This window comes from Mus musculus, chromosome 14 (genome assembly GCF_000001635.26).
Source record: "Mus musculus strain C57BL/6J chromosome 14, GRCm38.p6 C57BL/6J".
Taxonomy (NCBI): Eukaryota; Metazoa; Chordata; class Mammalia; order Rodentia; family Muridae; genus Mus; species Mus musculus.
In genome coordinates, this window is record NC_000080.6 from 26,606,206 (window position 1) to 26,626,831 (window position 20,626).

General features: G+C 40.6%; 1 protein-coding gene across 6 annotated transcripts in view; it reads left to right on the forward strand.

Moving 5' to 3' along the window:
* Dennd6a (DENN/MADD domain containing 6A) overlaps nt 1–20,626 on the forward strand; it is a 60,465-nt gene that overhangs the window by 32,348 nt on the left and 7,491 nt on the right. For all 6 annotated transcript variants that reach the window (NM_001285467.1, NM_001285466.1, NM_001134465.2 and 3 more), the window contains 8 exons: nt 700–755; nt 1,885–2,007; nt 2,331–2,426; nt 5,762–5,856; nt 10,386–10,451; nt 10,689–10,753; nt 13,110–13,199; nt 20,501–20,554. In NM_001285467.1, the coding sequence (NP_001272396.1) occupies nt 700–755; nt 1,885–2,007; nt 2,331–2,426; nt 5,762–5,856; nt 10,386–10,451; nt 10,689–10,753; nt 13,110–13,199; nt 20,501–20,554 (645 nt within the window). The remainder of the gene's footprint in view (nt 1–699; nt 756–1,884; nt 2,008–2,330; nt 2,427–5,761; nt 5,857–10,385; nt 10,452–10,688; nt 10,754–13,109; nt 13,200–20,500; nt 20,555–20,626) is intronic.

Sequence of the window (20,626 nt, forward strand, 5' to 3'; positions counted from 1 at the left end):
TGGAGCTTTTCTTTTTCTGAAAGCAGTTTCTGTTCCTGCGGGTTTGAATCTTTCATTTGAAATACTTGAGCTGCTTTGTTACCATCCCCACTGTGCTTCAAGTAAGGCTACAGGACAGCAGGAGACCTGAGTGCTGGTTACACATCCCCTAGTGTTGATGTACAGCTGGGACCCAGGCTCACATCTGGCCTTGGGCTGATTCCTACCCACAGAGTTTGTGCTTTTCTCTGCTGTATTGTTGGAGACTTGTAAGATCCATTCTCTCTGGCTGCTCCTGGAAGAGCAACTTGTCAGAATGGACTGAGTGATAGGGCTCATTGGTTGTGAGATAGTTGTGTTGTCATTTTCATTTATTTACTATGTGTTTTGAGACAGGGTCTCACTGTGTAGCCCTGTCTGTCCAGGAACTTGCTAGTGAGGCTGAGCTTGAACTCACATCAATTCTCCTGCCTCTGCTTTTGAGTGCTGGTTTACAGTCTAGTCATGTACCATCATTTTGCTTACTATAGCCAGATGTGGTGGTACACACCTTTAGTTCCAACAGTAATCTCTCGTGAGTCCATTATCCTGGACTCTGTGGTGATTTCAGGACAGCCAAGGCTATACTGTTAGATCCTGTTTTAAACAAAAACAAAAATGAATTTCTATCAATTTTCGTAACATCTCCCGTACTTTTTCCTTCCTTTTCTAACCCTTTAGGCAGATACACACACATCTATTATTTTGCCTACTGTTCACGAGGTGGATCTTTTCAGGTAAAGAATAAAAAAGATGTGAAATACTTTGTCTTTATAATTTGTGATAATTGTTATTAACTTATGGAAAGTGTGAATTAAGCTGGAAGGAAATACTCATTATGGGCCCCAAAGATTCTTGAAAAGTTAAAAACCAAATATTCATTGGGTTTTAATGGTAAAGTCCAGTGGTTCATCCGTCCGGCTGCAAGAAAGCTGAGGTGCGCTTTAGGTGCTACGTGGTCAAATAGACGGGTTTGTTTCATTTGCTCTGAGAATTGTATTGTGGTGAAGCTAGAAAAAGTAGTTAAATTTGGGGTGAAATATCATGAGATTTATTCCTTTTGTTAAAAAAAAAAAAACTTCAGTAAGGAAAAAAAAAGAAACCGCAAGTACTATTATGTTTTAAAATTTTTAAATAAAACAATATACTCTAGGATTTGACAAAAGAGGAAGATGCCAAGGGAGAAGCTAGCACTGCTCATGCATTTTGCAGAGCACCTGATCACGGTCTGAAAGTGTCGAGTGTAGCCCAGCTCAAACACGCACTGTTTGCAGCTAGCCGTGCAGTCCATGCGTGGTTTCTCTGCAGCCCTGGCTGGCCTAGGACTCAGAGGCCCTGCCTCACAGTGCTGGGATCCAAGGCTGTGCCACCGCTGCTTAGGGTTTTGGTTTGGTTTTGGTTTGGTTTTTTGTCTTTTTGGTTTTATTAATTAAAATTAACTAGCTTATTTTTTTATCTCATAAATTTGCTTTATGTTTTTGCACTTACATATGTTTTGGTTTGGGGGAGTGTTTTTGTCTTTTTAACTAGTGAGGTTTGTTTTGTTCTTCAGAAATACTTTTTTTCTCTAATCCGCTAGGGAAAATTGCTACCAAATAAGGAAGAAAAGTAAATAAATAAAGGTTCCTCAGTGTTCAGACTTAAACACACTAATGGAATTGTGTCCTCAGAGCCTCACGCCTGGCTTTGACTGTGTGCGTGCCTGCTGCCTGCATTGCCACGTTCTCAGTTCATTTTTCAGATCAAGCTGTCAGGAGCAGGAAGAATTTGTATCAATGTGAAGTTCTTGGAATGATTATTTAGGAATTTGAAAGGCAAAATTGGATAAATAAATAATAAAGTCTTTCTACTGTGTAAATTTTCCAGGTGTTTCTGCCCAGTTTTTCTTCACAGTCAGATGCTCTGGGAGTTGGTGCTCTTGGGAGAGCCCCTGGTGGTCATGGCGCCATCGCCGTCAGAATCTTCAGAAACTGTACTGGCTCTTGTTAAGTGAGTGCATTTGCCTCTTGATTCTGATTCTTTCAGTATGTCCAACCTGCGATGTTCCCCCACTCACAGCATCAGTCCATGCAACAGCTTTCTCAGAATATGTGAGAAGATTGAGTCAGGTTCAGTTAGAGCTGAAACCAGGTTTTTGGTGCTTTGAATAACACACACACACTCAGTGATATGGAGTTACACCTCGATAAATTTCAGTTAATATTAGAGACCAGTGCTTACATAATACTGAAAGAATTTGTCTTTCCGGTGTATATCTGGATGTCTCATAGTTGTGGAGTGGAGCCTTAATTTCTGTTCCTTCTGTTCCACAGCTGTATCTCTCCATTAAAGTACTTTAGTGATTTTCGGCCTTACTTCACGATTCATGATAGTGAATTCAAAGAATATACTACCCGTACTCAAGCTCCGTGAGTAAACACAGTTACTTTTGTTGACTAAGTATTATTTTTATTACCAAGATTTTGTAGAACTGTGTAATACGTTTTATTGTGTAATACAATTTTAATTTAAAACTTTGACTTACTGAGGTTTGGGGAGCTGTTGGAAATAATTGAAGATTTGAAGAAAATAATCATATTCTTTCCATTTTAGTTCCTGTTTTACAATTGTTTACCTTCTTTCTTAGCTCAAGTTTTAGAAGAACATACATGATTTCCATTTATTTTCTCTATTTTTTGATTTCCTGCTAATATAGTATCTGCTGCAGGCTAACTTTGTCTATTTTTTTAAATAGAACTTCTCTTTTTAAAATTTACTTTGTTTTATGTGTAAGCGTGTTTTGTTTGTATGTATGTCTATGCACCACATGCATGCATGTGCACATGGAAGCCAGAGGGTGTCAGACCCCCTGGAACTGGAGTTACAAGTAGCTGAGGTGCCTTTTGTGTACTAGGAAGTGAACCTGAATGCTCTGGAAGAGCAGCCCCTGCTCTTAACTGCTAAGCATCTCTTCAGCTCCCCAGGCTAACGTCTCAGTATCTATCAACATTTTCTTATTTTCATTGGTTGCGTGAGCACTCTGTTGCCCTATTTGTGTGTGTGTGTGGGGGGGGGGGCATGCGGAGAACACACACACGTATGCACTCTTTTTGTTTTGTTTCTTTTGAGACAGGGTCTTACGTACTGCACGCTGACCTTGAACTCTGTGTAGCTAAGGCTGGCTTTGAGTTTCTGAGCCTCCTGATGCTACCTTCCAGCTATGAGGATGGCAGATGTGCTGTTTGTAAGATAGAAGTTCCATTCACAGCTCAGACTGGCCTTGAACTTTTGATCCTTCTGCTTCAGCCTCCTCTTTAAATTATCTTCTTTGTTGTTACTTGGTTGGTAGGTTGGTTGGTTGGTTGGTTGGTTGGTTTTGTTTAACAGAGTTTTTTCTGTGGCCCTGGCTGTCCTGGAACTCATTCTGTATACTAGGATGGTCTCATAACTCAAGCAATCCAAAGTTGTTGTCTCTGCCTCCGAAGTTCTAGGATTTAAGATGTGTGTCACCACTGCCTAGCTCCTTTAAAATACCTTAATCATGATCCTCCTGTCACCTAGCTGTGTGGTGTTGTATTTTAGTCTTCTGTGTAGACTTCTTCCTCTGGTGTTCCCTTAAATGTTGATATTATCAAAGACTGTGCTCTGTGTTCCTCTTTCAGACAGATCATTTTTTTCTAAATAGCCTTAACAGTATCCATGGTCTCTGTTAAGACCCTATACTAAAACAAGGAGGTAGCTAAGCAGGTAAAAGCACTTGCCATACAAGCTGTCAAGTGTGAGTTGAAGCCCCAAACACATGTACAGAGCTGGATGTAGTGGCATACATCTGTGGTCTAAGCAGCCCCACATTAGATGGTTGGCAGAGACAGGAGAAACCCCTGGGAGCTCTGGGCCTGTAATATGCATTGTGTCAACAGACGGTGAAATACTCAGCTACAGGAAGGTGAAAGGAGTGAATCAACTCCTGAAAACTCTTCAGATACCATCCCCAGCATGCCATGGTACAGGAGAAAGTTTGTTTCTCCCCTCCCCCTCTCCCCTCCCCCTCTCCCCTCCCCCTCCTTCTTCCCCTCTCCTTCTCCCTCCCTCTCTGTCTCTGTCTCTCTCTCTCTCTCCTTCCTTCCCTCCTTCCCTCTCTTTCTCTCTTGCTTTTATGCAAACTGCTCTTTCAGACTCTTTCACTCTCTCACACATTCAATTAACATTTAATTAATTGTAATGAATTTTAAAGATCCTATATTAACTTGGCATGGTAATTCACTCATGTAATCTAATCTTAGTGCTTGAGAGGCTGCACAGGAAGACTGTGGAAGAGTTCAGAGTTACCCTGGACTAACTACAGAATCAAAACTTAAAAGCTCCTATAGTAATGACTGGAATATATCTTTGTACCTTAGATCTTTTCAGCACCCAGATCTCTATGCAGTGCTGTTGTTGGTGTTCGTGCAGGATGTGACTTACTCCCGTAAGTCCATTCTTCTTTTTGAGATGGATGTCAATCCCTAGCACTGTTGGCCTAGAACTCACCTTACAGATCAGGTTGTTCTTGAACTTGATAGTGTAGTTCAGGATGTTCTTGAACTACTGATCCTCCTGCCTTTGCTGCCCAAAGGATTATACCATGTGCCACCATGCCCCGTTCACAGCTGTGCTTCTAATGCATCCGAAACTAAGCCTGTCCTGACTGGTTTCTTTTTACTTCCCTCTTTTTTGTTCTAACCGCCTGTCTGTTGATTTCTTGATAAATGGTATTAGTTTTGACTTACGTTATCAAAAACATAGTATTATGTCTTCTTACCATGACCTGCAACAAATCTTAACTAAAGTCTGTCAGTTCATCAACTGAAAATATCTTTTAGCCTGTTTATTATGTTCTTTCCATAATTCCTTCTTCAGACTCTAGTTTTTCTTTGTCTGCAGTTGCTTTCCCTCCATACAGGGCATTCTCTAATTTTCCTTACATTGATCTGTAGCATTTATGTGGCATACCTCCACTTGATTCTCTGTAACTTCTCTTGGCTTCCAAGATAACATATTAATTTCTAAGTGTACACACTTGGTGCTCTTCTCTTTCTCCTTCCATTCTGCTCAGGAATGCTGAAGTGCCTGTAATTGTCTGTGTGGTTTTAGGTAGAGACTGATCCGACCTCACTGTTTGAAATGAATATTCAGCATTGCCCTTACCTTCTTTGGAAAACTACTCATCTTTCAATGTCTGTTCTCTATCTTTGATAACTCTGTCTTTTAAACCCTGGCAGAGCATATCTTCTTCTTGGGATTGCTGAGCATTTTATTTCCCTTTCAGTGTCTTCTAATTGTTGCCATCATGACGGAGTTTGTATGCCTTGATACCTTTATGCTGTTTAAGAATCATGTCTTTGGGGGACTGGAGAAATGACTCAACAGTTAAAAAAGCACTGCTGCTCTTCCAGAGGACCCAAGTCTGATTCCCAGCACCCACATGATGTTCACAACTATCCTTAACTCCAGTTCCAGGGGATCTAATGCTCTCTTCTGATCTTCTGGAGTACCAAGCACACACATGATGTACAGACATATATACAGGCAAAGTACACATACAATAAAATGAATAAATCTAATAAAAAGTCATATGTTTTTTATCTTCATGTGTCTAGTACTGAATATGTTGCCTGTCATTTATGAAATAATTCAAGTAAAGGGAGCAATACTCATTATCTTGTTCACTCAGAAACTGTCACTTATTCTGTGATTTAATATTTATTGTCTCATTTTTATACAGGCCCTCAGTCATCTTAGGAGTAACCAACCCCTTTTTTGCTAAAACACTACAGCACTGGCCACACATTATTCGAATAGGAGATCTTAAACCTGCAGGTAATGTGTCTCCTTGGTGTTCAGAGTGTGTGACAGGACTGGGCAACTCTCCTTGTGTTTGTCTCTTGTGGTTGACATTGTTGGTAACATTCTTGGAGACAGCCTGGATAAGGGCCTTTGGAAAAGAGTATAGCTTCTCACTAAAATGGGCCTATGTCCTACCCCAAAAGAAAGCCCAAGAAAGCTGGGCGTGGTGGCGCATGCCTTTAATCCCAGCACTTGAGAAGCAGAGGCAGACGGATCTCTGAGTTCAAGGCCAGCTTGGTCTACAGAGTGAGTTCCAGGACAGCCAGGGCTACACAGAGAAACCCTGTCTGAAAAACAAAACAAAACAAAAACTAACAACAACAACAATAACAAAAAAGCCCAAGAAAACTGAGCTTTTTTATTTTATAAACTATATGAAATTGGGGATTCTAGTTTTGCTTGTGAAAAAAATCTTATAGAAAACTGAAATGATAGTCAGATGTCATAGTGCCCATGTATAATCCTAGCACTCAAAAGGCTAAGGCAGGAGGACTGTGAGTTCAAGGCCAGCCTGCCGCCTGCACTATATAGTTCCAGGCCAGCATGAACTTCATACTAAAGACTGTACCTCAAAATAAGGAAGGAAAAAAAAGCTAGAATTATTCCAGATTTGGCATGACATTCTCAGGTCTTAAGACAAATGTTGTGTAACCTTGTGCTGTTGTATTGATTGAGGAAGTCCTCATAGATTGAACTTTTAGAAAAAGACATACAGTGTTTGGCTTCTTGTAGGAATTTAACAGGTGTTTATTACACGAATAAATGAATTCTGAGATTGGATGTTTACTTTAGACGTCAATTTAATGATTCCCCTAACATTTATCATTAGTTTTCTGAGAGATTCTAATGATAATTCAGGGAACAGCTTACTCTACTCACAAAAGAGATGGGAGGTTTTGTAGCTTAGTGTTTGGGGGTTTTTGTGGTTTTTACTTATCTAGACTAGTGCGATTTACTGTAATACAATATACTGCTATTTACTTTTCTTTCCTATGAAAAAGGTTCCCTTAGGGATATAGGTAGAAATCATTGATGCCATAGTATGATCAAAAAAAGGGAGCTGGGCATGGTGGCACATGTTTTTAATCCCAGGATCCCAGCACTTTTGAGGCAGAGACAAGCAGATCTCTATGAATTCGAAGCTCACCTTGATATTCTTAGCAAGTTTGAGACCTTGTCTCTAAATAAATAAATAAACAAGAAAGAAACAAACAAATGAAAGAAGGAAGAAAGGAAGGAGAGAAGAGAAATCCTCAAAGGCGCTGGAAAGATGGATCAGCACTTAAAGTCACTTGCTGCTCTTGCATAGGAACTGGGTTTGCTAGTCAGCACTCACTGAGTGACTCACAGCCATCTAGAACTTCAGTTCCAGGGGATGGGATGCCTTCTTCTGATACCTATGGACACCAGGCATACATGCAAGCCAAACACTTATACATGTAAATAGAAATAAATCAGTTGATTAAAAAGGAAGAACTCACCATATTGTTTTCCAGAGTTGTGCAGTAATGAACCTTCTTACTGATAGTATATGAAGATTCCCCATTTTTATACCTATTGTTTTCATTATAGCCATTTTTTGTTTGTTTTTGTTTTTTGAGACAAGGTCTTTATGTAGCCCTGGATGTCCTGGAACTCACTATGTAAACCAGGGTCAGTTTCTCTGCTAGCTCATTTAACTTACACTGACTTCCCTCTAGCCCCCTCCACATGGCTGGCACTTTACCCTTCTCCACTCAGGTTACCATTCCATGCCCTCTTTGATCCTCTTGCCTCTGCTTGTCTCTCTGGTTGCCCAAAGTTCCACCACGTTTGCCCCAGCACTTGGCTGCCAGCTCTTTATTATTACCAATCAGCAGTAAGACAATGGCAAAACATCTCTTTGGCTACTTTAGTCAGTGAAGGTTGCCCCACCTGCATGTGTTTTGGGCAGGTGTGGAAGGAAAAACATTTATAAAAGAAAACCTGGTGATGGTCATGGAGATGTCGACACCAGATCCTGCCAGCACTTCTCTCTCTGCTGGTACAGAATTAACAATTAAAAATGCAGCATAATCAATACACTGTAAGGAAGGTCACCCCAATAGGTTTACATTTTCTTTTCCCTAGTGATTAATAATGTCGAGTGTCTTTACATGAGTCTTTTATATGCCTTCTTTGGAAATGTTTAAGACTTCTCATCATTGGTTGTCTCAGTTCTTTATATGTCTGGGTGCTGGTCTCTTATCAGACATGCTTTGTAAATTTTTTATTGTTTTACTCTCTGAGTCCCTGTAATGACAATTTTGGATTTTGGTTTCTTTAAAACACACAGAAATATAAGAATGTGTGCTCTTGTTTTAATCCCAGATATGGAGATGTGGGGATGCTTTGAATGACCACAGCACCTGACTTTGACTTACCTCATGCTCTAGCAGTGGCATGGTTTTGCTAGCTACAGATAGTTTCTGCAGTTGTGTGACATTTGGAATTCTGGGAACTTTCTCAGAGGGTGTATGAGTGGTAGGGACTGAGAAGAGGGGTGATGGTTGTTGGTCGTTTAGAGAGGTTGGTTGTGGTTTGTTAGTAGAAGAAACACAAGGAAAGAAACTAGAGTCAGGACTATTTCTAATAACTTTCTCCCCTCTATCTTTGTTTCTCTCCTATCTAGTGGTTGTGGGCTAAAGGGGGTGGGGAAGAGTGGGAAAAAGAAACACCCAGAAAGTAGCAAAGACCAGCTACAGAGCCCCTTTAGGCACCGGTTTTCAGTTTTGATGAAGTTCATTGTATCTAACTTTTCCTTTACTTTTTTTGTGGATTGAGAGTCACTTTCACAAAATCAGATTTAATTTTACAACCATGAATGTCTGGAATGTGTCTTATGGCACTGTTTGGTTTCTTGAACTCAAGAAGCCAGTGCATATGTTACACAGGTTGTACAGCATAAAATTATATTGGGGATTCTGGCTTTGAAAACTTAAAACAGAGTTTATAGACCTACAAAAGAGCATACCCTGTGGGCCCCAGAGGGAAGGCATGGCAGAACAGAGTCTGTCTTTTGGGCTCAGGAGTTTATAATTATCCTATTATTGTTGTTGAGTTTTAACACTGGCAGGTAGTTAGTCCTGATGCATAGAAGTTTCTTTTTCTGTTTGTATCTACCTGGTCCATCCACTTTATACGCAATGGAGAAATAAAGCCGAAGGATAATGTCCTCTGAGGAAAACACAGTTGTGCTGGTTTCTCTTGGCTCTAATTGTAGACTGTTCATTTCTAATCAGAAAGTGGATTGGTTTACAACAAGAAAGATAAAATATTTGGCCTAAGTTAAGATGTATGTACAGATATTCAAAGGTGCATTAAGATGATTGTACTAATGTGAAGGCCCTCTTTTTTGTCTGTTAGCATTGGGCCCTGAATAACTTTGTAAATTAAATATAATCACAGACCTGGATTGTTTCCTTGCATTGGTGCCCTTTCCCAGAGTTGTCTGGCATCCATTTTATGTTTTTAAAACAGTTGAAACTTCTGTGCATGCGAGAAGTGAGTGAGCTCAGGTCCACCTGCCACTCCTTCCATGGATGGCTAGCACTGGAGCCCCGAGTCTGTCATACACCTGATGACGTCTCTGAGTCAGAGTGAAGCCTGCTGCACTGCTGGGCTCTTGTCATTTCTCATTTCAAAAAGAAAAGGCAGTATTTTCATTATTACCAAGAACTTAGTGACAATAAGAAATAGGAAACTTGGGCTGGAGAGATGGGTCAGCTGGTAAGAGCACTGGCTGCTCTTCCGAAGGTTCTGAGTTCAATTCCCAACAACCACACGGTGGCTCACAACCATCTGTAATGAGATCTGATGGATGCGCTCTCTGGTGTGTCTGAAGACAGCTACAGTGTACTTAATAGTAGTATCTATAATATAAATCTTTGGGGGCTGGTGAGATGGCTCAGTGGGTAAGAGCACCCGACTGCTCTTCCGAAGGTCTGGAGTTCAAATCCCAGCAACCACATGGTGGCTCACAACCATCCTTAACGAGATCTGACTCCCTCTTCTGGAGTGTCTGAAGACAGCTACAGTGTACTTACATATAATAAATAAATAAATCTAAAAAAATTAAAAAAAAAATAAATCTTTGGGCTGGAGCAAGCAGGGACTGAGTGAGCGGAGTTGACGGGAGCGAGCAGAGGTCCTAAAATTCAGTTCCCAACAACCACATGAAGGCTCACTCACAACCATCTGCACAGCTACAGTGCACTCACATTCATAAAATAAATAAATAAATAAGTAAATCTTAAAAAAAAAGAAAGAAAAAACAGAAAAGAATAGGAAACATTCTGCTAAATTATTTCTTTCCCTGGCATTTAGTTCTTGTTGCACATTATGTTTTAGCCATAATATATAGAGCATGTATGATTGTAACTAAAAGTATTATGATGTTGATGATGGAATTTTGTGCATGGTAGGCAAACATTCTATCACTAAATTACAGCCCAGTTTACAAGAATTTTTGTTTTTTCTTTCAGGTGAAATTCCTAAGCAAGTTAAAGTGAAAAAGCTGAAGAACCTAAAAACTCTGGATTCTAAACCTGGTATTGACTTCTCTTATTTGTATCTACTTGTGCGACAGTGCATGTGTGGAGGTCAGAGGGTGGTCTGGGAGAGGTATTTCTCTCTCTCTACCGTGGATTTTAGAGATGGGAGTCATGGAGTGTGGCTTGCACAATCACCTTTCCCTGCTGAGTCAGTTTGTTGGCCCGTACTTTTATTAATTTTAAGTATATACTCACCTAGGTTGTTGGCTTTTTCTGTTTATCTTCTTTTCTTAGGAGTTTATACTTCTTACAAGCCATATCTAAACAGAGATGAGGAGATCATAAAACAACTTCAGAAGGTAAATAGCTGCTCATATTATTAATTATCTTTTAAAAGATTTATTTATTATATGTAAGTACACTGTAGCTGTCTTCAGACACCCCAGAAGAGGGCATCAGATCTCATTACGAATGGTTGTGAGCCACCATGTGGTTGCTGGGATTTGAACTCAGGACCTTTGGAAGAGCAGTTACTGCTCTTAACTGCTGAGCCATCTCACCAGCCCCCCATATTATTAATTTAAATCTCCTCCTTGAGGTATGTAAGATTTAGTCAGGCAGTGTGCGGTTCTTGTTTTGTTATTGTTGTTTGTTTTTATATAATAATGTGAAGTTGAACTTCACTTTTTAAACCCTCTGCTGCTGATTGAGCCTCATGCATGCTAGGTAAAGGCTTTACCTTTAACACATATCCCTAACTTAGAATCTTAGTTTTTCTTCTTTTAGCCCTGGCTGGCTTAGAGCTTACTATGCAGACCAGGCTGGCCTTGAACTTGTAATCGTCCTGCTTCTGCCTCCTAAGTGCTGTATTACAGGCATGTGCCATCTTGCTTTGACTTGCATTATCTTTGAAAAATTAAAAAAATCTGTGTGTTTGTGTGTGTGTGCGTATGAAATTCTCTCTTTCCACGTTTTATTTGGGTTCCAGGGGAAAATACCTTTACTCACTGCTGCATCTTGCTAGCTCTGATGCACACTTCCCCCCCCCCCCCGCCCGCCCCCGCCCTGAATCACTTAAATCCAACCTTAGGTTTGTATGTTGTTGCTCAACCTTGTAGTATCAGCACTAGGAAACTTGAGACGGAAGGATCTAAGTTCTAGACCTATCAGGCCCTTGTCTCAAAAGTAGACACATAGGTATGGTGAGATGACTCACCAGGGGATGGCGTTGGCTGCCAAGCTGACAACCTGATTCAGTCTCTGGGAAGGACCCACATGCTGCAAGAGAGAGGAGAAAACTAACTCCCACAAATTGCCCTCCACATATTTTGCAGTGGTATGTATGTGCTTCTTCCCGCATCCCCAGTCATACACACACACTGCTACATACAAAATAAATGCATAAACCTGAGTTGTCTCAGGATGTCCATAATAAAGACAGAACTGACCCCTGCATGTTGTCCTCTGATCTACACAACCGCTCCTTGGCACACATGCACACGCACACATACAAACTAATGTATTGACCAAGCCAGCTCAGTCAACAGGATCTCAAGGGAGGGAGTGAAGGTTGAAAACGAAGAAAAACAGACAAAATGATCCCAGACTCCAGCCAGCGCTGAGGCTGAGGCTGCTTTCTGTCTCTGCAGCCTGCTCTGTAACATTCTAGGTACATCCAAAACACACGGTCAGTTCTTAGAGCAAAGACTACAAAAGTCATCAAGGCGGTCACACAGACAGTACGTAAGTAAAGCGCAAGCAAAGGGTCACACAGGCAGTGATGTAGGAAAGCAGCACACAAAGCCCCGGGGTCACTGGGTCTCACATCCCGATCTGAGCCCAGTGACAGATGCCAAAGTTCTACAAGTGGCACCAAAAGCTCTCAACAATGTAAATAATTTTTTTTAATTTAAAAATAATCAAAAGGCAAGGGGCTGCAAAGGTGGTTCAGTTGGTAAGGTGCACACACACATAATCAACATGCCAGCGCACAGACTTGAGTGTTGGCTCTGTAGATATGGGGAAATGCCAGTCATTCTGGAAACCTAGACATTGTGAAAATATCACTAACAGTAAGAGAAAAATTGGGGGGCTTTTTGTTTTAAGAAATGTTAGTAGTATTAATATAATGTATGTAAAATAAAGATTATTTTCATTGTGAAGTGATGCTCTTAAGTATGTGATAAATGATATTAATACATATATGTTCTTGGGTTTTACTCTGAGGATTTTTAAATTAAATTTATATTTGAATGATAAATGCAAATTATTTGTATTAATATAATACTGTGGTATTTTGATACATGTATATATTGTATCATCTTTCGTCAGGTTAAACAATCCCATTTCTTCAAACATTTATCATTTCTTTGTAGTGAAAACATTTAAAATCCTTTCTTGTTTTTTTTTTTTTAGATATTTAGTACATAATTATTCTATGATTACCCTGCTGTACAATAAGGTATAGCTTGCTCTGTCAAGCTGTAACTTAGTACAGTTACAGTTAAGCTTTCTCTCCCCAGCCTTCAGCTAAAGCTTCCTTTTACAAAATTTACAAAATGAACTTAAAATTAAATTATTTCAGTATAACATTCTAAGTATTTTGGTTGGTTGGTTGGTACTAAATTTAAATGTCTAGTTACAAAGTAGTTGGAGTTGGTTGTTATCTTACATTTCCTGACACTAAAATATGGATTTCCATTTTCTTCTTGCAAGGGTATACAGCAGAAGCGTCCTTCTGAGGCCCAAAGTGTTATTCTCCGGCGCTATTTTTTGGAACTAACACAAAGTTTCATCATTCCATTAGTAAGTTATTAATCTTAATGATTTACTGAGTGTGTATAAATGTGATTCCCATCTTTCAAATCTTAAGTTATATGCTTTGCCAATTAATGGGTTTAGTGATTTACAATCCAGCCACTTAGGAGAGGTGTGGATCCCTGGCTCCAGTTCACTTGGTAAGTAAGTAGTTCACTAAGGAAGTAGGTAAGTCATCTGGCTTCAGTCTGCTTGTCCTTGAGATGTGCCTAATTCTATGGTCCCTGAATAACTTTGAAGTTCATTAATGCATTTTTTGAAGCAGGGTTGGAGTTTATTAAGAGATGGACAGTGTACATTACAAGCACTAGGTTTAAGAGAAAGAAGAACAATCAGAAAGATCCCTGAGAACATGGTCATAGGCTTCTTGAAGGGTAGTCACACATTATAAGTCTTTATTGAGATACTAATACAATTTTTATTCTTTTTTTATTCACCATTCTTTTGAAATAGACACAGAATTATTTGCATTGCTTTTTTATTTCTGTGATAAGAGACTATGGTCAAGGCAGTGTATACAACAAAAGTTTATTTGAGCTTATAGTTGCAGAGGATTAGAGTCTGTGACCATCATGGTGGGGGCATGGCAGTATGCATGACGTCACAGTGTTGGAGCAATAGCTAAGAGCCTAAGTCTTGATTCACAGTCTTGAGGCAGAGAAAGCTAACTGGGAATGGCCTGAGCTTTCAAAGCTCAAGCTAACCCTCAGTGATACACTTCTTCCAACAAGGCCATACCTCCTAATACTTCCCAAATGTTTCCACCTGTGGGAGTAAGTATTTAAATATATGATCCTATTCTCATTCAAACCTCCACCATCCAGAATGCATAGAGTTAAACTGATTGGCGTCGGGTGGTAATGAAGGGAGGGTGGTGTAAGGATCTTGCACTTGCAAAGCAAATACTCTGCCATTGAGCTACATCCCTACACTACACTTCTGATATTAAGAGCATGGGATGTTGAGCTCAAAACAATAAAATTCAATCCATAATTCCAGGTGATAAACATTCCAAGATACCAGCTAGCTACCTTTGATATAAAACTTGACGATCCATGGTGATTACCTAACAATCCCAGCACTTACAAGACAGGAACAGCAGGATTGTTGAAAATCAGAGGCCAGTCAAGGGCCCAGAGTGCATTCCTGCCTCAAAACCAACAACAACAAAAAACCAAAACCAAAAACCACCACTACCACCAACAAAAAGCCCTTCAACAACACTGAAAAGGCCTTGTATTGCAAAGGCAAGAGCAGGTTTGTTTATGAACTTTACAGTGGTGCAGGTGGCTATATCTTCATTCGTATTTGTTACGTAAGAACCAGTAGTCAAGTATAGTCTCCCCTGTCTGTCTCTGTCTCTCTCCCTCTCTCTCCCTTCTGTCGGTCCTTTCTTCCCTCCCTTTTGTCTGTCCTTTCTTTCCTCCTTATCCTTGGCTGGCATGGAACCCACTATGCAGATCAGCCTGGCTCCAAATTTGGGACAATCTTTTTGTGTGTCTGCCTTGTGAATGCTGGTATTATGTGTGCCACCACACCTTGCTAAATGTAGGTTTTTTTAGGTGCCCCAAAGCCCATTAAAGACTATTAAAGTTGTATCACCATAAAGCCACAATTTATTATTTAAGTACTTTGTCACTGTGACAAATTCTCAGTTCAAACGGAGGATTTAGTTTTGCTCATAATTTCAGAGACTTGAGTGAAAGGTCAGCCTGTCCACTGTTTTAGGCTTGAAGCAAGGTAGTCTGTCACAGCAGTGTGAACCTGTAGCAGAGGCTGCATACTTTGTGAGAAAGGGACAAGGTTTCCCATCCAGGGTTGTCCTGTCTGTGACCTCTTGTAAGGTCCTACCTCTTCCTAGCTCATTCCATACAAGTTTAGCAGTGGATTAACCCATTGATGACTTTAGTGTTTCTACCATTCACTCACCTCTCAGTTGTATCCCAGCTAGGGAACCAAGCTTTAACATATGAGTCTTTTGGTAGGATGCTTTATATCCAATCACAGAAACCCTTACAGTAGTGAGTTTAATACCAGTGTTTCATTTTTAGAAATCGAAGGGTTTCCACTGAATCAGTTTGTTTCGTTTTTCAAGATATGATTTCTCTGTGTAGTCCTGGCTATCCTCAAACTCATAACTCTGTAAACCACAGAGATCTCCCTGCCTTTGCTCCCCAAGTGCTAGGATTAAAGCTTTTAGTGGGATTTTAACTTTGGGATTAAAGACCACCCACCTAACTGAACTAATTTTTAAATTCCTATGAACGTCTTGACTTGTGTGTCAAGGTTGTTTTTACTAGATGCTTATGTCACTTATCCAAAGACAGTTTACTACCAAATTGCTGCATTAGATGTCAGTCAGTCAGCATGCAGACCAGTTTACCCTAAAGGTATAATAGACACTTTTGGTGATTGTTCTTTTTTGTTTGGTTGATTTTTGAGGCAGTGTCTCTCTGTGTAGACCTGACTGTCCTGAACTCACAGAGATTCTCCTGTCTCTGCCTCCTAAATGCTGGGAATAAAGGCATGCACTTTGGTGATTGTTCTATGGATTTATGGTACAGCATCCATAGAACAGATCATTACAAGTGGTGCAGATACCCAAGGATCAGGTCAGGTTTGTGTTAGCTGTTACAGGTTCTGATATAAATCCCCACAATATGTGCAAAGCTGGGTCCAGTTCTTCATCAGAAATTACTGGTGGGGGATGTCAGATGCAGCAAAGAGAAAGTAACATTCAGAAATGCTCCTACAAATGCCCCTTTGATCATGGTGCTGTTGTCTCTTACTGAGAAGAGCTGTGCACACTCTTCAGGAGGAAGCTCTTGAGTAGGTGGGTGGGAGGTGTTTTCTGCATGATTCAGCCAATCCCATTCTTTCCTTCTCCTAAACACCATCTTCTTCAGACTAGGAGCTGTTGTTTCCCAAAATGTGAGGATCTACTTCAGAAGATTTCTCTTTGTCTGGTACCTGGGAGTGAGGAGGCTGCTCTAGTGAGAGCGGTGGCTCCTTTCTATCAGATTTATCCTAGGTTCCCTCAAGTATTTGTCTACATCACCCTTATAGATAGAAACCAAGGCTGGAACTTTGTTCCTGTCTCCCTTATTGCTGAGGTATACCAGCAGCCCTGCAGGTTGCTCTCTTAAAGCACTACCTGCTCTGTGACAGGGACCCAGAGGGCAGCAGTGTCTCTCTGGTCAGGGTCAGTGAAGCGGAATTGGACTCAAGTGGCTTGCCCTGATGTTGCTTGTATCCTAATGCTACTATTGGTTCCTCAAGGTCTTGTTGCCCCAGAGATAAGAGAGTCCTCATATAGACCCAAGTGACGCTATGTGACCTTGCCCCAAGTTATTTCTGATTGTTGACTAAAGATGCCAACAGCCAATAGCCAAGAGACATAGGCAGGTTTAGGGTTTCTGGGCCTGTGGGGTGAGAGCAGAACCACAAAGGAGAGAAAGGTAGAGGAGAAAGAAGTCCATGGGTTAGGAGTTGTGAAAACATGGCCCCAAAGTCTGGCCATATAGAGTTAAGAGCAGCCCAGATGAAACATAGTAAGTAATAACTCAGGGTAATCTATTAAAAACTAGATTCTAGTAGCATAGAGGGTAGATATCTGCCCAGCTCTTGTGCTGTTTAAGGTTTATTATGAGTAATAAAAGTTATGTATGTTTTTTATCTGTAAAATAAATGATCAAAGGTGGAGTAACACCCCTCTCCCCCGCCCCAGGATTGGAATTAAAAATGATTACAACAGTGCACTGTCTTGGCCCAAGTGGGTCAAAGCAGGGAGATCCTGTGTCTTGGTACATACATTTTTCTGAACTAGCCTGTGGTGAGATTTTATATCATGCCTGAGTTTTGTACCTTAAGAGGTCGCCCTAGAGTTTCTGTCTCTACTGTTTGTTTGTTTTTGTTTTGTTTGAGACAGAATCTCACTATGTAGTCCTGGCTGACCTGAAAATCATATGTAGATTAGGATAGCTTCCAACTCAACAGCGAATATACTTGCTTCTGCCTCTCAAGTCCTGGGATTAAAGACATGTGCTACCATACCTGGCTGATACTGGGTTTTGGGTTTTTGTGTGTGTGTGTGTGTGTGTGTGTGTGTGTTTAAATATGTTGATACCATATCCAGGAAGCTATATAACTCTGAGAAGGAACCTTAGCACATCCTCATTCTGATGTAGGGTAGCCTTTAACTATTTATTGAATAAATAACTAGATAATACAGCCATTCTAAGAAACTTAGCGGAGTGAGATATAAATATCAGCAGTATGACAGACAGTGTCTTGGTCTGGAAATTGCATCATTACCTTTATGTAGCTGCTATAGAATCTACAAATGTTACATGAAAGCAACCTGAAGATCTTTGATGTTCATTTTTAGAAAGAAAGTATTCTTTCTTGGTTTGGGGATAGAATTTTGATCCATTTAAACCTGTGTTATGCTGAAGCTATAATTCAGTGGTACAATAAGCATTAGTGAGACCTTGGATTTGAGGCCTAGAATCAAACTACATTTTTTTTGGTACTTAGCATAGCTAAGGTGGGCCTTGCGATTCACTTCTGTATTCTTAGCACTCAGGAGGCTGAAGCAGGATTGTCACAAGTTGAAAGTTAGCCAAGGCTGATGGTGTCTCACAAACAAAAAACAAACAACTCGCACAACAAACCAATCAAAATGCAGAGCTGTGGAGCCCAAATCCACAACACAGTTCCTTGTGTAAGAGGGAGTAGAAAAAGTATAAGATCCAGAGAAACAGGAAGTTTGCTGTGAGATTTCATCTCTTAGAAACATCAGAGGCTACCTACACCCATGAAATCTCACCTGTGTGGCTGCCTAAATGTGACGGGAACAGTGACAGTGACAGCACTAGTAGGCATGCTCACGTGGAAGAGAAGACAAAACTGTAGGCGACTAAGGAATGATGAGCGTGGGAGACATGGTCTTCCCTAGGGAAGGGCACACCAGCTGGTTATCCAGTACCAGGTAGTCAGTCAGACCTGAGACTTACAGACAAGTACTAGTATACAGGCACAACAGGCACACGCACGCACACACACACACACCCAAAGCTAAAGAGGCCATGGATTTGAAAAGACACAGGGTGAGCTGGTAGTTATATATAGAAGGTTTGGGAGGACGAAAGAGAAATGGGGAAATGATGTAATTATAATCTCAATTTAAATAAATAGCAACAATTGAATTCAAGTTCAAATAGAGTCTGGCTAGGTTGCTTTTTGAAGCTTCAGTTTCCCAGCAGTTTCATTAGCACAACATGTTTCAAGGATTATAAGAGATGAAGCATCTACAGTGTTACATATATTTTCTGACATAGCATGCTTAATAATTGTCATTAAAACTATATGTGGCTGGAAAGATGGCTATGCAGTTAGAAGCACTTGTTGCTCTTGCTAAGGACCAGAGTTCTGTCCCAGCACCCATTTTTAGAGGTTCAAAACTGCCTGTTGTTCTAACTTTAGGGCATTCAGCACCCTCTTCCGGTATCTATGAGCGTTCTCTCTCTCTCTCCTTCCATTCCTCCCTCCCTCCCTCCTTCTCCTCTCTCTCTCTCTCTCTCTCTCTCTCTCTCTCTCTCTCTCTCTCACACACACACACACACACACACACACACAAATAAGAATTTTAAAAATTAATCTTTAAAATATATATGAGCGGGAGGCAGAGGTAGACAGATCTCTGAATTAGAGGCCAGCCTGGTTTACAGGGCAAGTGCCAGGACAGCCAGGGCTACACAGCGAAGATGGATGGATGGATGGATGAATTTAGAGCCAGATAGAGTAGCATAGTCCTATAATTACAATTGGTGGTAGGAGGATCATGAGTTCAAGGATAGCTAGGAGTATATAGCAAGACCCCATCTCAACAAAACAAACAAGGGTTGTTGAGAGGGCTTGGAAGTAAAGGCAGTTGCTGCATAAGCCTGGCAACTCGTTCAATCCCTGAGGCCCGGATGAAGATGGAAGGAGAGAACCAGCTCCAGAGTTGTCCTCTGACTTCCACGTGTGTGCTGGCACTTAGACCCATATGTCATACACTCACACACAGATTATTATCAACAGACAAAGTTATGAACTGGGCACAGTGCCATGTACCGGCTACTTGGGAACCCATGAGTTCAAGATCAGCTTTGGCAATACAACAAGCCACCCATCTCAGAAAGAAAGAAAGCAAAATTAAAAGTAGTCTTTTGAGTGTCCAAGCCTTAGTTAAATTTTGTTGAAACATGACTTCCCAATTCATTTTAACTGGAGCAGTCTTTTGTAGGAAATGGTGAAAGCATTGAAGGGGGGGGGGTGAGAATAAATGAATATAATTACTTAAAATTATTAAAAAACAAAACACCTGGGCTCACTTTTTCCTTTTATATATCCACAAGACCTATCACTTTTATGATTCCATGAAGCATGAAGTTTTTTACCTTACAACAAGCAAGAGATTAGTTCTGCAGTAGACACCAGCAAGGTATCCTTTAATTTAGGTGTGATGATAATCTACCTGGCTATAGCTTCAGATCCCAAATGCCGAGGGCTGGGTTCTTGATGATGCTCTAGTCCATGTTCGATGCCAATCACAAGCTCTAGTCTGTGATTACTGATCCATTCTAAATCCCATAATCCCCTTCGTGGGGTTTCACTAATTTACTTGGATGACTCAGGGAAACACATGTTAGCTGGTTTATTACACAGAACATTACAAAGAGTACAGATAGCTAGGATGAGGTATGAAGGGAGAGACTAAGCTTGCACGATGTCTCTGAATGTGCCACCCTCTATGAATGCCAGGGTTCTATCTTAGAACTCTTTAACCCATGTCTTTTGGGTTGCTACAGAGACTTCCTTGCATAGCATGGCTGAAGCATGGGTACCTGTGTTCACTGTCACTGATGCAGTGGGTGGGGGAGTCAACAGAGCCTGTCTGGCAGACTCCTTGAAGTTGTGATCCAGACCCTTTCTGACCAGATAGATTAGAGAACTGGCTAGCAACTTGTATGTAGAAAGGCCATGGAAGACTTAAGAGATCTTTGTAATGTACTATGGGAGTGAAATTCTGGTTTCTATGAACTGCCTGTAGTAGGGAGTTACAAGTTTTGCACAGAAACTGGGTGAAAAAAGGTTGTGTGTGTGTGTGTGTGTGTGTGTGTGTGTGTGTGATGCCATAGTATCACTTGGACAACCGCTTTATTAAAATGTAAGTTCCCTTAAGTAAGACTGTGTAAGAACACCATACACACATACATACATTTATTTATTTATTTTTGCTTCAGGAAAGATATGTGGCAAGCTTGATGCCTTTGCAGAAAAGTATTTCTCCTTGGAAGGTATGTGATATTCAAGCAATTTCCTCTTTCTGTTGTCTAGCTATACTTAACTTCTTTGAATAGACCAGTTCC